Source organism: Agrilus planipennis, unplaced genomic scaffold, assembly GCF_000699045.2.
Source record: "Agrilus planipennis isolate EAB-ADULT unplaced genomic scaffold, Apla_2.0 scaffold11, whole genome shotgun sequence".
Taxonomy (NCBI): Eukaryota; Metazoa; Arthropoda; class Insecta; order Coleoptera; family Buprestidae; genus Agrilus; species Agrilus planipennis.
In genome coordinates, this window is record NW_020440736.1 from 593,971 (window position 1) to 614,882 (window position 20,912).

Genomic DNA, 20,912 nt, shown 5'->3' on the forward strand with positions numbered 1-20,912 from the left:
ATTAAATATTTGCAAAGCGTATTTAATGGTCATCTCTCATGAAGTAGATCAAGTTAAATAATCACGGTTGTCATTGTATATATATATATTTTAATTAGTTTCTATACAAACAACAGTAAATTCCACATTTGTATCATATCGTATTTTAAAATTTTATACTCGACTTTTTACAATATATATATATATCACTATTTCATTCAAACACGTTTGTATATTAAATAGTTTTTTTTTTTAATCAGGATTATGGCAAGTTGTTAATCTCAAAGAAAAAAAAAAACAATCGCGATATAGATTGTGAACGTAAACTCTCGAAACTGTAAAATGTAATTGTCAGAAATATTTGTGTTTGGGCTCTACTCGGAGAAGTATTTTAGTAGTTTATATTTTTGATTTGTGATACAGATTAGATTTAATGTTTTAGCAATGTTCGACTTTTTATATGTTTTTATGTTTATTATGCACTACTCTATATTGTTCTGTCTATACGCCGTAACAATCTTCTTTTCTGTTTCCTATAACAAATGTTAATTACTTATTTTTTGAGTGTGGGAATGGTAGTTTGATAGTTCTTCCTGCACCGTATTACTCCTTTGCCTTAGAAAAGTATAAATTTTGACGAGATGGACTTAAAGTACAAAAGAATTTTATTTTAGTTTCTATTTATTTTTTGAGTCAGCTGTTCATAGCTTATTTTGTAAAGCCTACGACATATTACTTAGTAATTAACAAGATAGAATAAAAAATGTAGTTTTACATTTTTTAACGATACAACGTTTACATTTATTTTTAAAATGGTGTAAAGACGATTTCCCTTTAATACAATACAATAAGTTTATAATAGATTGTTTACGAATTACGAAATTTTATTTTTGCCCAAAAGATTATATAACGTAAGAATACTAAAGCATTCGGGTAGCATATAAACAGCCTTTAACTTAGACAAGACCTATAAAATTACACAGTATTTTTTTGTAAAATACATAATGTTTACTGAATTCCTTGTTTACTTTTTGTTTTCGACGTTTTGATCAGACAGCTTTATCTACAGACTGCAATGTAAATATAACAAAAAAAAATAAATCTTAGTAACAATAGTTCTAAACATTCATAAGGAACACCTGTCCATAAAATATAAGACCCAATAGGTTTTTAGTATTCTAAAGTATAGTTTTTACAAGTGCATTTCTACTAAAATTTTTAGTAATAAAAAGCAGTTTTAAATAATTGCATTACTTTATTAATGTGTTACATTTTTGATTGCTACATTCTAATTAATTGCATTACAGTAACCGTATTTAAATAACAGAGATCAATACCTACGACACCTGAAGAAATAAAACTAAAATAAAATTGAAACTATTTTGTTTACACGGTGTAAAGGTTTAAAAGCAAACATAACTATAAAATATACTGTTACTTTTATTGAATATTTGTTTTAAGATTAATCTATCCCATAATTCCAAATAAAATAATGTGATAAAATTACAATTAAGTCAATATATTTAATTAATCCAGAAAAAAACAATGTGCAAACTAAAAAAAAACTCGTTTTTAAAATATTTTTAAATTGAAAAAAAAATAGAATCGTAAAAACGATTTTGTCAAATTGATAAAACATTTGGGATATTTTTAAATAACCATCACCTCGCTTAGAGGAACCTCCTTATTTAATTGTGATATTCTGTGAACAATTCTAGTCAGGTACTACTATTACTTGACCAATACAAAAAGTTAAAAAGTAAACCTTTCTTCTGATGACTATCACAGGAAAAAGACAAAAAGATAAAATGTAACATATAAGCGCAGAAATATACGACTGTACTCGGTATCATAAATGGATAAATATAAAAAAAATGAAGATATGGTTATGTTCAGTCTTCATTACAGGAATCTGTACTCTTAGGTGTAGCAGTTTCTGGGTATAATTGATTTGCACAGTCATGTAGCCTTGCTAATATTTCATCAAATGTTAGCTTCGTTTTTGGATCTTTTGTAAAAATATCGGCTTCACATGGAATTGAACTGGGACTAAAGCATGTAAGTGTATCTGTAGATCTAGTACTGCTTTTAACACTGTCTGGACTGCTATCAGTACTTTCAGTTTCGTCAGTCTTCTTTTTATCCAAGGCACTAACAGCATCGTCAAGAACTTTTTCTATGTCGAAAATAACAAGCGTCATCTCCTCTTCTTCTTCCCGGTTTTTTTTATCTTGGCAATCCTCCTTGCATTTTTCGGGAGTGTTACTTTTTTGTTTTTCTTTCTTCTTTTTTATGTATGTCTTTTCTACTCGAAGGCCCATTTGCTCCAACCGCATGAGGGTGGCTTTTTCCTAAACATTAATTACAATATAATAACACTAATAAATCCTACAAAATTCATTTGCTTACAAAATAGTCAAGATCTACGCTATGAGTCTGCAAAGAATGGTTTTCATCGGGTACAAGATCTGGAACTTTGGTTCGAATGTATCGGTAACAAGCCAATTGTCTTTGATCTATTTCGTGTGTAGGAATACTGTGGAGTTTAGGATCGGGAGTATCTCTAATTACTTTATAAAAAACTGCCATATACTCAACACAGTGCTTAAGTTGGTCCCAACCTAATCCTGAAACAAAAAATGAAAGTTTAACATGTTAAAAATAAAAGCGTGTGTATCTACCTGACACGGTCAATGCTACTCGTTTGCCAAATATAAAGTACATAGCAGCTGCAGCAATTACACTGTAACTGAATCTGAGATAACCAGGATCTAAAGAAAACAAATCCATCAAATGTGATGCTCTTACAAACTGGTACGCTGAATATTGAGGGAACACAAAATCTCTGTTTAAACCTTCACGAAGTTTCTGCCTTCGTACACTTGCAGCATCATAATGAATTTGCATATACAAATTCAACCATCCACTAGGTGTCATGGGATTCACATCCCAACCCAAGGTCTAAATAAAACATATTAATATAAAACCAAAATATGTACTTCTTTCTCATGTTTTAAACTATTATAAGTATACGTATATTTTAAAAAAGTTCATTATTTGATATTATGTTTGAACTTACATTCAATAAAAGAACTTCACATGCTAAAATTTCAGCATTAGTACATGCTCCATCACACACATATGAAAATTCGCTTAGTTTTGGAGGATAAATTTCTTCTAATTTNGTCATGGGATTCACATCCCAACCCAAGGTCTAAATAAAACATATTAATATAAAACCAAAATATGTACTTCTTTCTCATGTTTTAAACTATTATAATTATAACAAAAATTATATTACGTTAATTACTTTATATTACTTTAGGCTTTTTTAAGTATACGTATATTTTAAAAAAGTTCATTATTTGATATTATGTTTGAACTTACATTCAATAAAAGAACTTCACATGCTAAAATTTCAGCATTAGTACATGCTCCATCACACACATATGAAAATTCGCTTAGTTTTGGAGGATAAATTTCTTCTAATTTTGCAGCAATGAAAAGACAAGATACGCCAATCAATTGCAATTGTGTTTTTGGAATATTCAGTTTAATGGTTAAATACCGATCTACATAATCTACTGCTAAATAATAAGTTACTCTCTTAAGACGATAGACTTCGCAAACTTCCATGATCCAGTCTAATAAAATTGCACGCATTCTGGGCAAGAAACTGGTTCTGTCTTCAAACAGTCTCGAATTCCTTGTTTGCGAAGTAGCTTCTTCTTTATAAACCATATTTTGCCAAACTTCCTTACTGTCAGCCCAGGGTAACAAGGGTAATGGAGTTTCACGGGTTTTTTGTGGAGTACTGAATTCGTCAGTTATTTCACGCCTTTTACTCTTTCTGTGACAACTATGCTTTTTATGTGAGTGGGGTGTTATGTGGTTTGAATAAGTACCGGTTGATGTGGATGGTTCATCTGTGTTACTGTTTGTTATTCCGTATTTTACGTCACTTGGACTTACATATGAAAGAGAATAGCTTTCCATTGTTTTCTGTTTATAGGCTTGTATATTTTCCAACGTCTTTTTTGTTACCTCCTCACCATAATTGAAGGCCCAAATAACTTTATTCTTGTGCTCTCTGAGCTCTTCACTAAACGAGCGTTTATCATCAAAATGGTCTGTTTCATACTGAAGAACGGTAGTTTCATTAGAAGGAACACTGCCCTTTTCTGTTAAGATATCTTTCCATTCTCTATTTAATATTAAGCATAGCTAATTAAAACCTAATTACGTTATTTAATTACTTTAATACTAATTAGAAGGAACATATTCAACAAGTTACTAAACAGTATTATGTTCTTACCTGGACTCTGTATCTAACTCTCCTTCCATACTTGAGGTGTACTTCTGAAACAACATCAAGATTGAGAACAAGTATTCATCAAATAATTACTTACTAATTCAAAATTATTGATAAAGGAGAATTGATAGGGTGTGAAATTTTAAATATAAGTAAAAGACAGTTAACAGATATTTATGTTTTAATAAGAATTGAATTGAGTTGACTACTGATATCATACAAAGGTAAAACAAATAAAGATCACAAAATAACTGCTATGAGAAAAAACAGTAAAACAAACAAATGTAGTAACTTATTTTACAAAAGTTTAAGTGGGTGAATGAAAATAATAACCTCTATATAAAAATTAATTTTGTAGAATTTATAAGACATATCTGTTAGAAATAGGTAAAATACTTATTTTACTTATAAAAGAATTGTTCTTAAAGCTTCAAAAATAGTTTATTCTTGATAAAATTAAAGAATTACAAAGTAAAATCTAAAGGCGCGGAAAATACAAAAGGCGCCAAACAGTTATAAAAAATAACGAATAACATGGTCAATCACGACCTTTTGTACCATTTTAAAATCGAAATTCAATTGAGAAAGTCTATACATGGTATTAAAGAGTTTACATTGATCAAGAGCTATGAATTTTAATAGTTAACGAGGTACCCACTTTTGGTTTATCGAAGTTAGGTTATGAGCGGTAAATAGACCATATTAGGTGTTTTTATTAGTTTTTCTTTAAAAAAACTTAAATATAGTATAATGGATACTAAAATGAAAGATACTAGTGTTAATCGAAAGTAAGTTTTAGTCAGAATTTTAAAGAAATTTACCAAAAATGAAGAGGCCATGCCCAACTACATCTACTACCTTTAAAGCAATTTTTACTGAACTTCTAGGTTTCCAATATAAGTCCTTCATTCAAATTATATTAAGTTTATTGAAAATTAATTACTTCTTAACAAAAAGTACGAAAATATCATTTTTTTGAGGGAAGTTTACGAATATTACTTACAACATGTCGTTAGTGTTTCTGTTTCCTTTAGCATATAACATTTGCTGGATATAACTTTTTCACTGGCTTTACACTTTTAAAAAGAAAAACGTAAACTTTAAATATATATTTAAAAAATTAAAATCACATTCATGACATTCGCCACTGGTAAATGCAATTCTGGCGCCTTACTTGTCGACAAAATGATGATAACTGTACAGTAGGGGGGGAAACATAGATTCTAATTGGTTAGAATAAGAAATGATGACGAGCGACCAGCTGCGTTTCAGCTGATTCATTCAAAACTAGGTGGGAAAAAAGAAACGAACTTAAGTGTGAGAAATTAACTATGATTTTTAGTTTGATATATACCTAAAGTTGTTATAAGTAGTCATTTAATATGTTTATTAAAATTAAATCTATTTCCATTTTTTTAATTGTAAACGTTAGTTACTCTTATGTAGCGCATAAGTTAATGAACTCAAATGAAATGTAGATGGTTCATTAATTAGTGAACTATATAGCAATGTAGAACACAATGATTAATGTAGGCTAAAAACTACTTAGTTTTTTTTTTAATCAAAAACTGGATAATTTTTTGGAAATCTACTTAATAAACCTGGATACTTTGTGTTTGAAGATTATATTTCTTTTCAGAAATTGCATGGAATTATGGAATTACTGACAAATAGAAAAGCCGCATTACGATTTATTACTTTTTCTACTTATTTATTCGTTGTAACAAAATATAATATTAGCTTAACATTTTTGTACTTAGACTATTAACAAATTATCTAGAGAATTTTTGTGATTAACAATTGTATGTTTTTCGACAAATCAATAATAGTGTTATCAATATACAACCAATATACTTATATCCGTGACTTTAGCTTATTATTTTATGTATTTTGTGCCATTCCACTACTTCTATTAAATAAAATGGTAAAAGTATGGTAAAGAAAGCTTTGAAAATTTATGCTTGCCTGTAATTGGATTCGTTAGTGACGAGTTTCGACGAAAAATGTCTGACGTACGCGTCGCGATTGTGTTTGAACATTTAAATGTACTTTTTGCGAAAATCCAACAATTTCTTATTAATCGTCTAGCAAAAATTTTGTTTTACTTAAGGTACGTGTCACTGATGATATAGATTTATTGTTTTTAGAAATATTTGTATCTTATTTTATGGATGCATGGATATTGTTTAACCTAACCTTAATGTGCTGGTATGTGTGTTATATCATATACTAATTTTCCTTTATTTTTCTTGTTTTAATAGATCCTGTTTCGTGTTGAAGTTGTCCATAGTTTTTCTTGATGTCCTGTGGGTCATATTAAGGTAAAATTTTAAAAATTATCCGATACTGAAATTGATGAAGCAAGCATTAGCAGTATTTATTAGCTTGGCAATTTGTTTATTTAGATGCTTTTATGAAATAACGATGTAACATGACAATAATTACAAAAGGTTGCTTAATTATTACTTTATATTACTTTTAACTTATTAAACAAAAGAAAAACTGTGTATTTCCATGAAAATTAAAAGTAGAGGAAACTAAAACTGCTTTATTAATGTGAGAAATTGAAGTAGTAATACTAATTGATACCGATAATATCATAAAAACAAAACGTCTCAGATCTTCACAAATTTTATTAAATAGTAACAACTGTTTCGCCAAACAATCACTTCGTCAGACTTGGAGTACTTATTACTAATAGTAGTAGGACCCTTACTACTACTGCCGGTAGTAATTACTTTAATTTTAAGTCTGATGAAGTTAATATATGACGAAACAATTGTTACTTTTGAATAAAAGTTGTGAAAAAGTAAAGTCTTGCTTTATAATTATAATGGATTTTTATCAAATAAAGGTAGAATCTATTAAGTAATTGATAATACCTTACCAATACTAATTGGGTATTGGATAATAATGTTCTCTAATTCAGTATGGGAAACTTATAACTATATAATTAAAATTTGTTATTTAATTTTTTTGATATTACTGAGATCATTATTTAATTAAAAACTTTTTACATTTGGACACATACAGCTAAAATAGTAAATAAAAGTAGACTTTTTAGTGTATATTTCATACTATCGGTAAAAAGTGCCAATAACAATAATATAATTGACAAATATATTTTATTTATAAATATATTTAACTAGCACTATTAAACTTATTTACGGAGTGTAAAATGTGTTGCCTATACGTTGAACGTATTTCTGCATTTAACTATTGTATTACTTTTACATTTATCTTAAACTGTTTTATTTTTCATCTGGCTTTTTTAATATTTAGCGTTGTAATTAGTAATTTTTAATAGCTTCATTATATAAAATTTTGCAGATGTGCCTTATACAATTGGTTATGTATTTCGGATGTTTCAATGTGAAGTTATTTTTGCATAAAAAGTAATAAATAACTTATTGTACGAAACATATCTGTAAAATTTTATTTAGCAAAATTCTTAAAAATTATTTAACAATAAAACTAAATACGCGTTAAATAGTAAAAATCATATGAAAAATTTTATGTATTATCGGTAAATATTATCAATAATAGTAATACAAACAATAAGTATCTTCTTCTTATTGGAAATTTATTGATTTATTTTAAATTAGTTTTCGTTTAAATAAATCGTTCTGTATGGTATTCTGAACTCATTTACGTACTGTAAAATGTGTTGCCTATACATTGAACTTATTTCTGCATTAAAATATTAGATACTTTTACATTTATTAAAAAAATCCCCGATTTTTAAAATCGTGAGAAATAATGATGAAGCTTTTATTTTTCATCTGGCTTTTTTAGTATTTAGCGTTTATTTTACTTAAATGCCAATTTTTTATAGCTTCACTATATAAAATTTTGCAGATGTACCTTTTACAAGTAGTTAAGTATTTCGGATGTTATAATGTGAAGTTATTTTTTGCATGAAAAATAGTAAATAATCAATTCGTAAGAAACACCTGTAAAATTTATTTAGCGAAACACTTAAAATTTATCTGATCTGATAAGACTAATTAAGCGCTAATTATTGTTTTAAGAGTGTGCTATTTTTATCGGATTTAACAATGCTGTTTTGTTTTTCTTATTCTTCATTGTCAATGTTTAACAACATTACCAAATTAAATTGTGCAGATGTGTCTCGTACAATTAATTAATTATTTACCATTTTTTGTACGACATTGATTCCGAATGAAAGATTTGTTTTTGTTTGTTATTTAAAATGTATTTGTACAAAAATAGTATAATCTGTTTAACCACCCATTTGATGTCCATTTCCCTCTTATGGAAAATGCACTCAATTTTCTTAACTTTAATTTCACCCATGAGAAATTTGGAAAAAACTAGGAGAAATGTTTTGATGAGTGCATTCGTTTAAATCTATTTTGAGTATACTGCATTGATTTTAGAGTAATTTGTTTGAAATTGGAACAGGGCTATTTATTATTTATAGTTAGGTAAGTAAGTGGTAATTACGAAATCAGAAGTGTGTTCTATTTGCGATATAGTTACATAAACAATGTACGTAGATGTTTGGGTGGAATGGCTCTGTATCTTCGTGTCAGCCAGTCTTTGGCTTGCGGTGTAGTGAGGCGTGGGCGGAGGGATGAGCGCGTAATGTAATGTCTTGGACGCGCGGTGACCGCATTTCAACATGGTCCAGTCCGGCATCCACCCGCACTAGGCGAAACCTGTTATTACAGCGCTTGGTCATTGTCCGGGTACTTTACTTGTTCACTATGACCTAAATGGAGCATTTCTAAACTTTTGACCACGAATGCTGTTGCTGGGTCTCTTTGCATCTTCCGACGTATCTAACAGAATATGGCCCTCTTGTTTTTATGTTATTCTTTTAATTGATAACAAACAAAATATGGAACTTATTTTTAACCCTTTTTCAAATTAAAAAAGAAAACAATCTTTCAAAGATATTGCTGTCAACAACGTAAAAGGAGTATACGGTCTAGTTTAAAAGTTTGGTACCTACCTACGTATAAATGGATCTGAAGGACTTAATACAGTAATTCTTAATCGAGTTATTTGATTATGTTATCGTAAAATTTATTTTGGTAAACATATGTAACCTTTGAATGCAGGTGTTCTTAAATTAAAAAATTCAGGTTGGGTTAGGTTTTTACTCCAAATGATCACAACAGACTGGCTTTTTTATATCAATAATATATTATTAAATATCTGTAATGAATAATTCATTTATTTGAAGTTAACAGGCATAAACGTAAATAATTATTTTGCGATTTTTGTTTGCCGATATAATTTTCTGTTTCTTATACATTTCATATTTTTTACCATTTTATACATGCCATGTTAAATATGCGGTATAATAATTCCGAAATTTGGTCAACTATGAAAAATTAATTTAAATTCTTTGGATATTAAAGATAGATACTTCATTTCACCACATTTTCTTATTGTGAAATATAAATACGATAGATTTGCATGTATTAAATAGCATTTTGATATTCTATCAAAAGTCCAGACATTTTTTATTTATAAAAATAATGTTTCAGAATAAAAAGTTAAGTAACTATTTGTTAAAATACAAAGTTCAAAAAAGTTTTCATTTTCTTTTTTTGCGATGTGGTTAACGCAAAATAAAAAAACTACCATGGTATTACTGATGGATTTACGCCTAGGGTCCGCGCCTAAGGCGGCAAAATTTGTGAAATGCCAAAATTTTAAAGGCGAAAAAAAGTAGATAATCATTTTAAAAATTGTTTAGGCTTAGTTTTTATAAAAAAAAATCTACAGAATATATTATAAATCAATTTTTTAATTTACTTTTAAATCTGTGGGTAAGATGTTAATTTTTTAATAAATCAGTTATAGTCTTTATCGAGTAATGTTTTCTAGTTCTTGTATCTGCACTTTTTGTTGTTTGTATAATGCGTTTTGAAATTACTAAATCTGAATAGTTTTTCAATTTGTTTTCAGTGTGAAATACGGTAGATTTACGTGTTGATATCCTTTCAAAAGTCAAAACATTTTTTATTTATAAAAATAATTTTTCATTAAAAATAAATTCAATCTGTCTATTGAAGCTAAACTAACCCAAGAAATTAATTATGACGACATAATCGACGTTTTTGCGCGGACCAAAGCCAGGAAAAAGAAATTTTGCAAAGTGGTTAATATTAAACAACAACATTATTATTTATCTGTCTAAAGTTTCTCGCTTAATTATTCATCTGTAATGTATATTAGTTAGATATATTTAAAATTTACATTTCAATAATGAAAAGATTTTAAAATAAAAATATTGGATCAAAATTTATGAAATTCGTTTTATCAAAAAGGGCGGCGCATCAAACGGGGCCCAGGGTGGCAGCAAGTAATCCGCCACTGTCACTAATACAAAGTGACCAGCACCTCCACCATTTTTATTTTCGGTACTAAAAAATTAACTTAATAAATGTTAGCTACAATCATAACTCATACAGCACTTTATGGAGTGTTCAAAACGTCATTAATATGTAAGTTTTTTGTAAAATATAAAATCTAAGATACTATTTTTATATGTACGTTTCAAATTTTTACACTTAATTAAGTAGTTCATGCCCAGTGTGAATTAATTATTTGTAATATTGATTACACATTGCATAATATATCAGAGATACATCTACACTAGAACAAACCATTTGTCCATCGAACATCGCGGATAATATAAAAATATACAGGGTGTTTCACGGTGGCCACCCATTAGAATATTTTAGAAACAACTTCGATTTAAAATTTGTTAAAATAGCGGCATGTAGCTTTCAAAATTAGGGGAGATATGTATAGGGAACCATTCGAAAGAAAATAAAATTCTGCATGTGGCTATGAAAATACATATAGGGTGTTCCATTTGAAAAAATGCACATACAATTGTTTGAAGTTAACCAAATCTGCCTTTAAATATCTATCTCCCTGTATATAATTAACCCACTTTGAAAGTAAAAGGAAAAAACTAGACGGTATAGTTACCTCTCCTAATAATATTGTTGCTCCAGCTTTGTTACTATAAAATAGGGATGCTTTTTAGCTACCCTCTGTGCTGTTTTCTTAAAAAAAAATTAATATCTCGAAAACTGTAAATTTTAGAAATAGGAAAGCCTTATGTAAATATATCTAAAATCATAAGTAGAATTCAAAATCATCATAATATACAGGGTGTTCTATTAAAAATAACGAAGTTGATGTCAACATTCGATATAACCAGAAGTGCTACATAGATGCCGTTATTTTAATTGAAAAGGGCATACCCAGTAACGCCGTTGTACAAATTCTCTGAAATATTCTAATCGGTGGTCACCGTGAAACACCCAGTATACGAATGATAATGGTTGTCCGTTTATTTTTTAATACCTCCTAGTATTAAGATTTCGTTAGCTGCTAAAAGAAACATTAAAACATTATATATTTTTTATCTCGACTCGCGTTAAGGTTTACGATTTCCTTTTAGATGACTTATAGGATGGCGACCGTATTGACTTCATTTTTTACAATACATCAGGATCGAGTTTAAAAACCGTTTTAATTTACGACGTCAAATACTTTTTCACACATTAATCTATGCCAAATAGTCGCTATTAGGCTGTTCTTCGAATTCAAGAGTCATCTTCAAGAATATTATATTTAACTAGTCGAGCCCGTTTAGATTTGGACGAATGGGTGCCCCGTGGTACAGTTCCCATTTTCTAGTCAAATTAATATTTAAACCATGACGATAACTATAACCCAACCTTAACCCTTAACGACACCTTACATACACAAATGATATTTCGTCCTTGATGGTTAGTATTTTATAAAATACAGTGAAATTCCTATCATGAGAGGAGGTAGATGCACTGGTTTCCATTACAAACATACCCATATTAGAACCACAAGGATAAACAAGTGGGTCTAGTTTCTAAACGATTATTTTGCAATTGGCATATGATATGGGAAGTCCTTCTTATTTATTATTTTGAGGATTATTCAGTTTATAGTGAACAAAAGACGTGTGGTAACAAAAAGAACTGTTGCACAGTGAGTGTTTGTTTAATGTAACACTCAATTTAAAATGCAATGTAGCTACTCATGTATATGTATGTAAGACATGTATATGATAACTACTGTAAACACTTGAGTGATCGCAAATGTGTCTTTATCACAATAGATAAAAAGGCGCCAGTGAATCTTATTGTTCGAAAACCAAGATGCTCTTCAGATTTGAATGATTACGCCAAGAAGGTTGCAAATTTGGATATTTATTTAGATTTGTCCATACTTGAACGACGCCGTTTACAAGAATTAAATTGCTTGGTTAAAAAGATATTTAAAATATTGACGAAGGTTTAGTACCTACCTAGTGTGTGCAATATTCAGCTTGATGTCAGTTAGATTTTGTTTAGATTTAAATGAGAGGATTTTAAACTAGTAAGTTCTTTCTGTAATTATGATGTACTTATCTAAATGAGCTTTCGTTTTGGTACAATTAAATAATTTTACATCAGGTTCTTTAGTTAAAAAAAAGTTTAAAACAATGAGGCAAAATTGATTGGTATGTGCAGTATTAATGTTGGTGTCAGTTTGATTTTGTTTTACATGAAGTTTGTGGAACTTATATGCAATTTTGATCTTGGTTTTATTTTGAAATTGATTGATTGAATTGGTGGACGTCCAGATTTTTTTTTGTTCGGTGGGCGTTGGGGATTGCGGCACTATTCTTCCGATGTAATTTCATGGATTTCTAGGATTGCCTCCGAGTAAGAGCGTAATTTTTTTAATGTCAGATTATCATAGAACTGCATCATCAGATTGTAGTAGTAAGACTAACCATTTCTGCCCAATTGGTTAGAAGAGTCTCGGAGAAGGGAACTTTAGTCCGCCTTCTAAACCACACTGGGTACTTCGTCTACCAGGCAGTACTTATTCGTGCTTCTAAAGAACCGACTTGAATGCAGTGTTGTTAAATTCACGTGCATACCTATATCCCGCCAACTACGAAGATCGCGCCACGATATGTGTACCGCGTAATAGTTTTTTTTTACGACAGTTTCACCGTTTGTACCTTCTTCACAAATCAACATGTTCACACGGTAAATCATTTTTTATACGAACCAATTTGTTTTTCTCTTTATCCATCCGTGCTTCTCTCATGTTTTGTGTTTTTTTCTATTATTAATTCCTTTGCGACGTGCTAGTACTAATTTGATAATGTTTTGAGCAAATAGCTCCACGCCAACGTTGTTATTTTTAAACGATTTCAAACACTATCTACTTACCAGCAACCGTATGACTACGTATCATTTTTCTTAACTATCCCATCTATTCAGAATACGACAATTTGTAAATTCACTAACTACTTAAAAGTATTACCGGTACTTCCCAACCACTACGCTATAGATATTTAAACCACAATTACCACATTATGTGGTCAATAATTGTTTTTATTAAATTTGATATAATTTTTTCTTATTGCTTGAAGAAATATAAAACTTGCAGGCGGTTTATTGACGATGATTTTCTTTTCTAATTGTTTTATTTTAAAGATTAGGCGCCTAGGCATTTTTTGGTTGTTTATAACTGTAAGTGCCTAAACAAAAAGTAAACTAACGTTAAGCTCATTGTCTACGTGTAGATTGTCATGTTATAAATAGTTACAACTAATATTGGAAATTAATTTTCCGAGCACGGGAAAACATCAGTTTCTAAGACGGTCATCCGACGGTAATGAAATGTTCATAGAAATGATACTTCCATATTAAACATTATTATTTAAACAATGCATATGTATATTGTAGGTACTAGTTTTTACGAAATAATTAAGGGTAGAAGAAAATAGAAAATAATTTTCTCTCTGGATGATACGTAAATGAAAACTTTTACAATTAAGGAACATTCTTAAAAGATTAATTTTATGGTAAAAATAATATGAATCTAAAAGATCGATTATTATTATTAACTAGATTAATTAGTTTTATTTTTAAAACTGAAAAAAAAATGTAAAATAGTTATGACTATGACGTTAAGAACGCTCCGTTCACGTTGATGTCGTAGATACGTGTCCAAGAACATCGAAAATGCAATAATATGATAAATTTGTTCTTAACTCCTTACCAGGATCATCAGGATAAACATATACTTCGCATAGAATGGCAGTAAATGCGGTCCTTCTCTATCGTGACGAAAAGAAATTTTTCTATTCCTCTGGGACGGTATTTTTTTTCTGGATAAACGGTACCTACCCTATGTCCTTCTCTATACTCTTTATAATGTGTGTACAAAATTTCATGATGATCGGTTGAATAGTTATTGCGTGAAATGGTAATAAATAAACAAACAAACATATTCACATTTATAATATCTATTAGTTAAGATTAGGGTAATAAAGGTAAGGCCGATGACGCTATAGAAATAAAAAAGACACTTTTTTTTATTGTAAACTAGCTACTCCCGCGACTTCGACCGTTTATATAGTTCAATTTGTGAAGTTATATTTTACCAATTTGTGAATTAACCTAAACGTACAGATATGTATTCTCAAGGATCTTTTTATGGTCCTTTTTAGTCCCCATTTCTCTTACTTCGTTTCCACGAAAAGCCCTTTTATTTTAACGTTCTAATGTACGGCCTATGTCGACCATGAAGGTCCTGAATTTTTTAAATTCGATGAGTACTTTCGGAGATCCAAATAAGTAAGATTGTTAAATTAGGAATTTCTGCAAATAAAACGTACTTACAAAAATATTTACTGAGTTGCTTGAATAAGAAAATAGCGGCACTAAATCGTTAATATTTTTAATAAAAATTACTGTTTAATGTTTGTACAATAAATTAGACCTTTTCAATAGTTTTTAATAAATAGCTGAAAGGCAAAGTTACCTGATGTTTTGTACATATTAAGATAGTTATATTTAAATAGAAAGAGTTTTGAATATCGATAATTGTCATGGATTTTACAATAACAAAATAGTTTCAAAGATGCCGAAAATGTCACGGCGGCATTCTTTCCACTTGGGCGCTCTGGTTTTTGTAGCGCACAAATTTGTATTTAAATCAAATTAGATTTGGGCCGCAGAAGTAGAAAACAAATATTTTTACCACAAAATTGAATTAATACCAGAAAAACCACAGCCTTTACGCTAGAATGATGAACACGCGAGTGGGTTTGTCTCTTAGCCGAGCATTGAAATCACTCGCGGTAGAACTGTTTACGGATTTTGCCGCTGAAATTTTATATTTCTTGCAACACTTCTCATATAGTAATCCAGTTATCTTTGCCTTCCAACGCTACATCAACTATTTACATAACTTTTGATACAAAAATATGAAAATTTTAATAGGTAATACAATCTTTACACATAAACAGTAGATACTTTTATTAATCTTTACATTTTTACTGTATAATTGAGTTTATTTAACTCATATATTATTTTCATCATTATTGTTATCTACACTAATGGCGAATTTAGAACCGAGCATAGGGATATTTCATTATATTCAATCATTTTCTTTTTTTAAATAGTTTTTACAAACACAAAGTGACACTAGTCCAATAAATGCAGTCTTCTTGTCATCGATTTCGTTCAAATATCTATAATAGGCATGTATGTTTGAAAAAAATATGAATTGAGTTGGAATGTGTTAATTATTTTTTGCGATATTTATACATGTACGAAAACGAAGGTGCTAATTTTGTCACATCTGGTTAAAATTGCCTCTTTATTTCACTTTATTGTTTTCCATTTAACATTTTCTTTATCTTCAAATATTTACCGAAATGTGGACGTGTGCCGTGGCTATTTTGTTGACATCTGAAGAGAGTGACCGATATGGTTGTGTAATCATCCAAGACTGCCTTTGTACGTGGCTGCTTCGCTTGTGTGTTGTTAGCAATGGACTAACAGTCTCGAACTAAATTGTGATAATTATTTCAAAGTGTTAATAGAAGAGTGTCCGATCACTGTTTATGCTTCTTTAGATACAATAACTTCTTCTTATTATCAACTTACTATTCATTTCTAAAAATACTTAGCATATTATACAGAGTCAAAATTTATTTTATGTTTTTACATTACGGTAGCAGCGTTTTTTCTTATATTTGAACCCAATTTTAATTACGTCAAAAAAATTATTACCTGGTTTCTGTAAAGTATCAAGATTAATAGAATGAGAACAAGATCATTCTTTTATTCTAATAGCTGTAACTTTGCTGAATTTGATTTTAGAAAATTCAACTCCAAAAGACAATTAAATTCTTTGCACAACTTTTTAGACCCGTTAATTACAATGAAATTACATCTTTTTAGCCGTTTATTTCTAATGAAAACCTTTAAATTCGATGTAGCCCTTATTAATGTTTCAATTAAGAACTTTTCGTTGGGAACAACATTATTTTTTAGTATTTCTGAAGTCTCAATAAAAAAATACAAGGTATTTACCACGATGGAATAAATTTTTGTATAAATGATTAATCGTACATGTGCGTGTGTGTTGACATGTTCTTTTATTCTAATGCTAAAAGTCCTTCCGCTCTGTCCTATGTCGAAGTCGCATCACAGTTTTTAATACCGATTTTTGAAAATAGTTTTTTTTAGGTTTGTTGTTCACCAATGAATTTGGTATTACGGCTTACTATTCTATGAATAGTTTTTAATTTATTGCTAGGTAACTTTATTGAGAAAAGGTTAACAGAGGATTTTGAAATAAGAACAATATTGTCAAGTATTTGACCTTATAAAAAATCCCATTGTGGTTTTATTTGTTCATCAGTAAATATTATAATTATAATGAATGATGATTAAGAAATGTTACAATATTGTAGAAGTAAAAGGTGTAAACTCTCTCTCGGAAACCATAGAAATCAGTAAGTACAAAAACACCAATAATCCACTGTTAAATAATCAATTAGATATAAATAATTTACCCTTACTCAACCAGTTTGTATATATACATATAAGTTCCGAATTCTTGTGTTAAATTTGTTGTTACAGGAACTTCTGTTTTTTGAACTTTTCTTTTAAATAACATTAATTTAGTGAATTAATTTTTCTTTTATTTGCGGTTGTGATAAAATAAAAAATTAAGGGTTGGAAAGTTCGCACTTGGTTGACTTTTTATGTTCCCGGTTTTGTAGAACTATATCTGTTCATTAAGAAGAACAATACAATNAGTCGAGACGTCTCCTACCTGCCCTCTTTTTCAGAATTTTGAATTTAAGATTGGCCTTCATAACTACTAAATTATGATCGCTATCTATATCTGCTCCTGGAAAACTCCTACAGTCCTTCACTTGATTTTTAAATCTTTGCCTAACAAGTATGTTATCTAACTGATATCTCCCTGAATCACCTGGCATCTTCCACGTATAGCGCCTTCTAGCGTGATGGTTGAATAAAGTATTCGCGACGGTTAAGTTATGTTTATCGCAAAATTCTATCAGCCTATCTCCCCTATCATTTCTATTGCCTAATCCAAAAGAACCTGCTATTGCACCCACTTTACCTTCACCTATTACTGCGTTGAAATCTCCTAAAACTATTAGGAATAACTAAAGAAAAAAGGTTATTCCTTTTTGTGACAAATGATTTTTTGTTTAAATATCATTTTTTTTGCCTTAAAAATTTCAAGAAATTTATCGGGTAACGCTGATTGCCGACACAACATGCGATAAGGACTTATGTTCAAAAAAGAAGAACGAACAAATGTCCCTTTTAAGGCAGGTAAAATTACAGGACTTTTGTTGCCTTGCTTGATGACGACCTTGGTGTTAATCGTGCAGGACAATAAAAGTTATTATCTTGATTAAACTAGGTGGTAATTGAGTTTATGTTACAATTAAGCATGTAGTAATTACCGGCGTAAAAACAATCACTGATTATACAGCTGTCTGTTACCGCGGTATGCTGTCTTCTGAAGATGAAATGGCGAATTAAATATTGTATAGATATTACCTGTTATCTGTTTATAATCGCACTTTTTCTACTTCGTTTCTTACATTGTCCTTGAATAATATATTAGATGACAGTTATTTGTATACAGGGCGAAATATTCGAAAAGGAATTTTTGCAAATTTTTTATTTACTAATTGTAGGTTGTACAAAAATTACTACATGTACATAAATTTTTTCGATCATTATAGTTTGTACAAAATATTAATTAATAGATTAAATTAGATAAATTAGATTTGCAGATGATAAAGCAGTATTAGCATCTCACTTTTCTTTTAAATAACATTAATTTAGTGAATTAATTTTTCTTTTATTTGCGGTTGTGATAAAATAAAAAATTAAGGGTTGGAAAGTTCGCACTTGGTTGACTTTTTATGTTCCCGGTTTTGTAGAACTATATCTGTTCATTAAGAAGAACAATACAATTAAAAATATCAGGTCCGTGATCAAAAAATACACCTGTGAGAAACCTTAAAGCCTATAATTTTGATCTCATAATCTCTACAGTTTACGACGTGGGTTAGTTAAGCCCCTCTCGTTATCTTTCTTTCGAAATTATTGCATCTTTTTGCTTTGTCGCTCTATACTAAACTTAATAAGCACCAATAATGTACATTGAAAAAGTGGTCTTTGTCTTACGAAACGTTTTGCAGCTTACTACACAATCAAATAGCTACAGCTACAGGAAACGCAGATCATTTGGAAAATAAGTTTAATAGAAATAGCACGGAAAATATTTTCTGATGTAACAAAGTTAATATGATCAGTTTTTTTTTTTTTTATAAATGCTGGATGCTGAAAATTGTTAATTGAAAACTTATTTTTTATGTGGCCCAGGTTTTGAGATATGGAGAATTGTGACCCCTTCCCTCACCCATTAGCCCCTAAAAATCTGTACTTACGTAATTAAGGTCAATATGATGTCAGAAATAATTGGTAAAAATTTTGTTCTTTTTTTTTGCATTTTGTAGGCAATGAATAATAAATGTTTTAGAAACGTCATAATTAATATAAAACGATATTGCAATACTATAACATAGGGTACATAAAACGTGTTGTTTTTGCGATATAAATCCCTTTATTTATTAAAAAAAGAAAAAATAACTAGAAAGTCAGATAGTAGGAATATAAAGTAGAACATAGTGCAGGGTCGAGTCACCTTCAATAAAAAGAAGTCACCTCTGTGCTTGCAAACGATTAATTTAGAAATTCGAAAAAGATTGTTAAAGGAGTACGTTTGAAGCGCGGTACTGTACGGGTGCGAAACATGGACGGTGGGCGCAGCGGAAAACAAAAGGTTAGAAGCGGTTGAAATGTGGTGTTGCAGGCGAATGATGAGGATACCGTGGATAGAGAAGGTTAGAAATGAAGAGGTTTTAGAAAGAATAGGAGAACAGAGGACTATACACAAGTCAATAAAAAATAGGCGAGGTAGGTTGGTAGGACACCTTCTCAGGCATAAATGTCTAGTCAGAGACATATTAGAGGCAGAAACAGGTGTTAAGAGGAGTAAAGATAGACCTAGATTAGATTATTGTTCGCAAATAGTTAAGGATGTGGGATGTTGTAGTTTTAGGGAAATGCGAAGATTAGGAAGGTGTGGAGATTTGTGTTCAACCAATCTTAGGACTGACGACCTTATAATGATGATGATGATGACGACTGAAACAAACAAGTCTTAACATCGTTTTTTCCTTTTCTGTATCACGTTTACTCGCGGCTTCGTTCTGTTGATGTCCTAAACTACATTAAACTAATTTTTTATTCATTGGGAACAGTTTTTTTTTCTAAATAAAGTGTACCCTATGTCCTTTTCTGTATCCCTAACAACGTATGTACAAAATTTCCCGATGATCGGTTAAGTAGTTAAGGCGTGAAACAAACAATTAACTGACATTCTCATTTATAATGCTTATAAGTAAGAATTGTTTCGGTTATAAAGTTCAAACCAAGCTTAGGTACTGTCTGTATTGTAAGATGCTTGTAGTTGTAGTGAGTTTACAGTGTATGCAATTTTTGGTTTTTGGTGGAATGAGCGCTTGTCCGATTCTCGTAGTTTTAATGTGTGACCTAGTATGCGCGGTGTGCGCTATGTAGTATGGCCATGAAGCTGTGGGGGAGAACTTCGGGTACTGTGGTATACCTTCAACAAGCCCCGATCTTTCGCTCTTTGTAATATTTCGCTAACTCGGCGTAAGGAGATAAAACATTCGTTTCCTATGACAAACGAAAATGTAATCAAAACTACGAAGGATGAGGACGATGTTTCTTATCCTATTTGACAAATATTGATTATAAATTTTGGTCGAGGTATTTTGCAAAAATACTGACAGAGACATAATGTAACATAGACAGATGTGTACTAAAACATTTGATTTTTGGCCAGCTTTACTAGACCTAGGGAAATTTACCTACACTTGGGAAATTTAGGAAAAGGGGAATTTTTATTTAATTTTTGTGCCAAATGAATCCTTGTTGTTTAACTTTACATACTTCATCATCATCATCATAAGGTCATCAGTCCTAAGACTGGTTGGACACGTACCTCCACTCTTTCCTATACTGAGCTAAACTTCGCATTTCCCTAAAACTAGTACAGCCCACATCCTTAACTATTTGCGAAGAGTAATCTAATCTAGGTCTACCTTTACCCCTCCTAACTCCTGTTTCTGCCTCTAATATGTCTCTGACTAGAC

The 20,912-nt window shown here is 30.1% G+C and overlaps 2 protein-coding genes across 3 annotated transcripts in view; one reads left to right on the forward strand and one right to left on the reverse strand.

The window, feature by feature from the left end:
* Nucleotides 1-1,401: 1,401 nt before the first annotated feature.
* LOC108733833 (G1/S-specific cyclin-E1) lies at nucleotides 1,402-5,470 on the reverse strand. 2 transcript variants are annotated; one of them, XM_025979853.1, is made up of 7 exons: nucleotides 5,295-5,470; nucleotides 4,295-4,338; nucleotides 3,470-4,183; nucleotides 3,059-3,161; nucleotides 2,661-2,940; nucleotides 2,389-2,606; nucleotides 1,402-2,330 (listed from the first exon to the last, which is right to left on the reverse strand). In XM_025979853.1, the coding sequence occupies exons 2-7, from the start codon at nucleotides 4,321-4,323 to the stop codon at nucleotides 1,872-1,874; spliced, it is 1,803 nt and encodes a 600-aa protein (XP_025835638.1). In that variant the 5' UTR covers nucleotides 4,324-4,338; nucleotides 5,295-5,470; the 3' UTR covers nucleotides 1,402-1,871. The 2 variants fall into 2 exon arrangements, with proteins under 2 accessions (XP_025835638.1, XP_018320665.1); XM_018465163.2 differs by lacking the exon at nucleotides 3,059-3,161 and having other exon boundaries at nucleotides 3,367-4,183.
* A 7,742-nt stretch (nucleotides 5,471-13,212) lies between these two features.
* Nucleotides 13,213-20,912, forward strand: part of LOC108733846 (neuronal PAS domain-containing protein 4) — a 62,703-nt gene continuing 55,003 nt past the window's right edge. The window contains exon 1 of the mRNA XM_025979845.1: nucleotides 13,213-13,362. Within this exon, the coding sequence (XP_025835630.1) occupies nucleotides 13,352-13,362 (11 nt within the window). The 5' untranslated portion in view covers nucleotides 13,213-13,351. The remainder of the gene's footprint in view (nucleotides 13,363-20,912) is intronic.